Source organism: Penaeus japonicus, unplaced genomic scaffold, assembly GCF_977035675.1.
Source record: "Penaeus japonicus unplaced genomic scaffold, GWHDUDI00000001_assembly GWHDUDI00000004, whole genome shotgun sequence".
NCBI classification, from domain to species: Eukaryota; Metazoa; Arthropoda; class Malacostraca; order Decapoda; family Penaeidae; genus Penaeus; species Penaeus japonicus.
The window spans coordinates 19,484,765-19,489,764 of record NW_028234406.1 but is presented as its reverse complement, the minus strand read 5'-3'; the positions used below and the strand labels follow the sequence as shown (position 1 = coordinate 19,489,764).

The following is a 5,000-nucleotide window of genomic DNA, read 5'->3' as shown; positions in this document are numbered from 1 at the left end:
GCTTTGAAGAAAGAATTCATGGTCAAATATTATTCCTAGATTCGTGATTATTACTATGTCGAGAGTGCCTTCTCTTCACCCTCTATGCAGTGTTTTAATAATTCAACTTGGAGGTAAGATGAGCTGTATTACTTTACAATACCGATTGCTTTACTGTTACTGCCATTTCTGAGAGTATATTATAATTAATCAAACTTACTTCTAGGGGTTTCCCTAAAGTTTCTGCTAACTTTTCCGAAAACTTCTCCGAAAACTCTTTGTTCAGTTTTTCAAAAGGCAAATTAGTAGTCAGAGTTACGAAAGGCATATTTGAAAAGTCCTATAGTACTGTCACTAGAAGTTATTACAACTAATGCTGCTTATGCGGGATTTATCAGCTGACTAAGGGGAGAGTGTGCCTCAACTTGGCACCGAGCTACTATGACGTAACCCGATGGCCACGCCACACCCCTGCCATTGGCCAATCACAGCGGCCCTGGGTAATCAGCAATGCATGCATGGTAGTCTGTTTCACATTTACGTCGCTCTGGGTCTCATGGTTAATTCTTGCGCGATATGTACTTCATTACAGATAGTGTCATTCATCCTCTACAGCTTTTATTTGTAATTTACCTTTAACAGGACGAAATTTGTATTATTACTATTCTTACTGCTTTTGTTAATCAAGGCCACCTAAGTAACTATGTAAAGACTGGCTTTTATATGGTGTCTGGGTCTTCGGCGACCTTAATTGTAATAGGGGTGATGATGCATAGCAACACCAATGCAGAGAGTGCAATGTTCAGTTGACTTTATTTCGACAAATGGCCAAGTAAAAGACGGAAATATAGATTTAATTAATCAAGGTAGCTGGATAAAGAAAGCAAACTACTTCAGTAGAGTACTGTATGCCATTAAAACAAGAAAATACCAAGTCGTAAAATTTAAATTTAGTGTTTAAGCCATCAACCAATGAAACGAACACTCCACATCAGCTGATGGTGTGTTCCCAAGAGCCTCGCAAAAGGACAAGGCTACACGCAAGGGTCTATTTTAAATGCAACGCCACGCTCTTCCTTCCTAGTGACAGGTGATATCTTTGACGCTATACAGTTACCATGAACGCCATAAAGACGGCCAAGAACGTGCTACGCCAAGAACTAAAGAAGAAACTCAATGCCTTGACTAATGAGGAGAAGGTTCGTCAGTCCCAGATCGTGCAGACGAAGGTTCTCCAGCATGACCTGTACAAGAATAGCAAGAGGTTGTCCATCTTTTTGAGCATGCACGATGAAATACAGACAGATGGAATACTCCGCGATGCTCTGGGTGCTGGCAAGGCGGTTTATATACCAAGGTTAATAGGGAGTACATTTTTATTTGTGGATTGAATACTGTTGATTTACTTTTTCCCACTTGGTAACAATACGTGGTATCATTATATCGAGAATTCTAAGACACTTTTAGGATGACATTTCTGCCCTTAATATATATTAGACTGGTTATTTTTTATATAGGTTACAGCCAGTCACAATGTGTGAATCTCACTTTTTGCAGCATTTTTTAAAGTTAGATTAAGCATATACTGTATCACAGAACCTTTTAAAGCATCACAATTTTTTTTTTTAAGTCTGATTCAAGATTATTATTTAATGATACATCAGAAAATCAGGAATCAAGCATGGTTGTCATTAACTTAATGTTATTTGTTGATGTTAGAAAAGATATTATGAAAAGAAACTGTTTAGATCTATATTAGTATACCAAGTCGCATTTCATATACTGATTAAAAAAACAAACAAAAAAAAACACTTGAAGAAAAGAGACTATAAAGAAAACTAATGTATCAAACAGATCCAGGGTTTACACATAATGATTCTTTCAGATATGACAGTAAATCAACCTACATGGATATGGTAAGACTCAAATCCTGGGAGGAATATGATGCTTTGCCAATGACCAAGTGGAAGATCAAACAGCCTCCTTTGGACCAAGATCGTGAACAAGCTCTGGATTCAGGGGGCCTTGATCTGATCCTGGTGCCTGGGCTGGCATTCTCCAAAGCAGGACATAGGTAAGTTTTTAGCCCAAATAGAATATAAGATTTCAAAAATATGTATGATTTTGGTGGAGTAATGAATGAAAAATGATTGCAGGGTTTATTTAGATTTGAAAACTGTATTTGATCATGTGCTCTATGATATTTTGAAATTTGTTTATATGGTGCCATACACTAGACTTTAAAGTACATTAATTACTTGGAATTTTTGGGTGTTGCAGAATGGGCCGCGGACGAGGCTACTATGACACTTATCTTGCAAAATGTCGAGCTATGCAAGAGTGTCCACCAAGCACGATTGCATTGGCTTTCATCGAGCAAATCGTTCCTGAAGTACCAGTTGAAGAGACAGATGTTCCTGTTGATATTGTACTCAGTGCTGCATAATGCCAGTAGAGTGCAAATATATATGTATATCAATTAATAGATATTTGTGTGTATTAACATATTAACCCATTGATGCCAGATACATATGCTGACCACAACAGATTTTTTTTCCATTCTTCTCCTTTAAAATGAGGCTTAGTCAGCAAGGAGTCAAATAATAAGTTCATCTGAACTCATATATATATTCCATTCCCAGATTACTATTGATCTATTATTAAAGATAATGATATAATTGATGATAATAATAATAGTAATAAAAATACAGACTTTTCCTAAAAATGTGGGAGGTCAGGTAGGCCTAGTAATTAACGTCCTGGTGACTAAACCTTTGTGGAGCCATCTGTGTGTAAGAATGAAAAAGGGAATTATAGGAAATAGTGCATGTAAAAATACATAACTGGTATCAATGGGTCTTTTATGTTTATATCTACATTCTAAAGAAGCTTTTCTCTATCACTGCACTGAAAAATATGTAAAAACAAGAACTTAAATTATGTTTTTGGTGATTCTTTTGTAACTTTTGATATGCATTTATTACTACAGATATCTATTTTTGATCACCAAAAATCAGGTTGTGTATTGGGTCATGCTAGGCAAGGTTATATTGTTCTATTATAAATTGTTGTTTTGGTGTGTGAGAGTGAACACGTGCCCACATAAGTATACATGCATTACATGAATATATACTTTTACAAGGTACTAATGATTATGTTGAAATTCTGTTGTATGGGATATTCATATTTTGTAGTTGAGTTGCCTTGAATTTTTGAATTTATATTATGATATTGGCATATAACAAGGAAGTCAGTAGTTTAAAAGAAAGAAAAAGTTTGAGGAAAAAGAAACAACTTTTACAAGACACGTTAGGTTTATAGTTTTTACTTGTTTTCTTTTCTTTTTTTGTAAATATGGAATGCAAATGTTATAAATTAGTTACATATCTACCATGTCAAGTAACAGGTTTCCTCCCAAAGTTTATCATAAATGCAATCTCCTTTATAGGTAAAATCACCTTTGATATATACTTAGCTTTTTAACAATACATAAGTTTGAAATGAATTAGCCTTGTCATACATAATTACTGGCATAGTGTGCAAGTATAAGATTAACTATTATTTTTTCTTTCTTCATGTTCTTAAAGATTTTAATATTTCATAATAAACCACCACCTATGGGAGCAAAAGATAAAAGACAATATTTTGCACTATGATGCTCAACTGCAAGATGTCAACATTGTTCAGAATGTATGGATACCCTATGAACTATCTCTCTCATTTGTTGAGAGATTTGACACTTTCTATTCTTGTGCATTGTTACTGTTTTGTTTCCTTACTATTTCTGGATTTAGACTTTTTTGATGTTTTGAATATTTTTATATGGGATTGTTGGATCATAAATCTTATTTTCAAAAAATTTGTTTAAGTTCTGCCCCAGTCATTGCCATCTAAATACAGTAAAGCTCCTGCAGACACCATGTAAATATAGAAACAAATTCAAAGAAAGATGGTTAATGGTATACAGTTTAGGACTCAGAAGATAATAGCTTTGCTCACTGATTCTGATATAAAAATGGTTTTGTAATACAATCATTATATGTTGCAGTTCACTCAAGAAATAATAACATAGAGGCATATGTTTGAAAGGTTGAGCAAGAAGTCGAGAATAGCTTACAAAATAAGTATGATATGCAGTTAGTTCGTCCAGTCAGAAAAAATTCGAGCTCTTCTGAGATGGGTTGTCAGGCATGATCAGGAAACTGGTGAGAAGGTCAGGTGGTGAAAATGGTTGGAATGATCCAAGTCCTTTGGCCAACAGACCTCCCTTACAGAGCTGTGACACAGTGTCAGATTGATTTCTAATTGTTTAACCCCAGGGCATATGTATCATAACCCACAATTAGAGGCAGAAAGACTAGCTCTTGAGTTCTCAACAAAAACTGCAACAAAAATCCTACTGACTTTGATGCCATGACCTCTTTGAGGGAACTAAGAAAAACAAAAAAAGTTGTAGGTCAGCCACTGGTTGTGATGGGATCTCCTCCCCTTCTTTTCCCACATAGGTCTGCAAGATGAACATGCATTTCTACATCTCATCAAGTAGTGGGAGCCTTCCTTACAAATTAAAGAAGGCTGAAATAGTCCGTATCCTAAAACTAATGGATCCGGGTAGGTACCGCTCCATTTTTCTCCTTAACTGTTTAGGCAAGACAGAAAATGGTACTAAATTGGTTCCTTTGGAAATTCCAATTCCTTCATGAAAACATCCATGGATTCACAAAGGCATGAGCACAGTCCGGTCAAGCCACCCTCCTAAGCACTGCCAGCACTGTTCCCTCCGTGGTTGTAGTCCTTGACCCTGAAATGGCTTTTGAGAGCCTAGTCCAGAGGGGAAGTAGAGGCAAACTCCTGGCCTAAAGAGGGGACTGTTTTAGGAACAAACTTTCAGTGACTCGTTCTAAGGTCACCATTTAGAGCGCTTGCTACTGGAAAATGGAACAGAAAACCTCTGGGTGGGGTCCCAGCACTATTCAACACTCTTATGATCAGCATCCTTGACATTCAACCTCCAGAGGGGT

At 36.2% G+C, this 5,000-nt stretch overlaps 2 protein-coding genes across 2 annotated transcripts in view; one reads left to right on the top strand and one right to left on the bottom strand.

Moving 5' to 3' along the window:
* LOC122256282 (D-dopachrome decarboxylase-A) overlaps nucleotides 1–372 on the bottom strand; it is a 4,806-nt gene extending 4,434 nt beyond the window's left edge. Inside the window, exons 1-2 of the mRNA XM_043020837.2 lie at nucleotides 200–372; nucleotide 1 (exon numbers count right to left, since the gene is read on the bottom strand). The exon at nucleotide 1 is cut by the window's left edge and continues 172 nt beyond it. Coding sequence (XP_042876771.2) covers nucleotide 1; nucleotides 200–307 — 109 coding nt within the window. The 5' untranslated portion in view covers nucleotides 308–372. The remainder of the gene's footprint in view (nucleotides 2–199) is intronic.
* A 162-nt stretch (nucleotides 373–534) lies between these two features.
* Nucleotides 535–3,621, top strand: Mthfs (methenyltetrahydrofolate synthetase). Its single transcript, XM_043020836.2, has 3 exons — nucleotides 535–1,336; nucleotides 1,865–2,053; nucleotides 2,260–3,621. Exons 1-3 carry the CDS (start codon nucleotides 1,098–1,100, stop codon nucleotides 2,423–2,425), a joined length of 594 nt encoding a protein of 197 aa, XP_042876770.2. The 5' UTR covers nucleotides 535–1,097; the 3' UTR covers nucleotides 2,426–3,621.
* Nucleotides 3,622–5,000: the final 1,379 nt, after the last annotated feature.

Coding starts and splice junctions, on each gene's coding strand:
- Mthfs (XM_043020836.2), top strand. CDS start 1,098: ATGAACGCCATAAAGACGGCCAAGAACGTGCTACGCCAAGAACTAAAG. Junction 1,337..1,864: donor AAGGCGGTTTATATACCAAG/GTTAATAGGGAG, acceptor TGATTCTTTCAG/ATATGACAGTAAATCAACCT. Junction 2,054..2,259: donor TTCTCCAAAGCAGGACATAG/GTAAGTTTTTAG, acceptor TGGGTGTTGCAG/AATGGGCCGCGGACGAGGCT.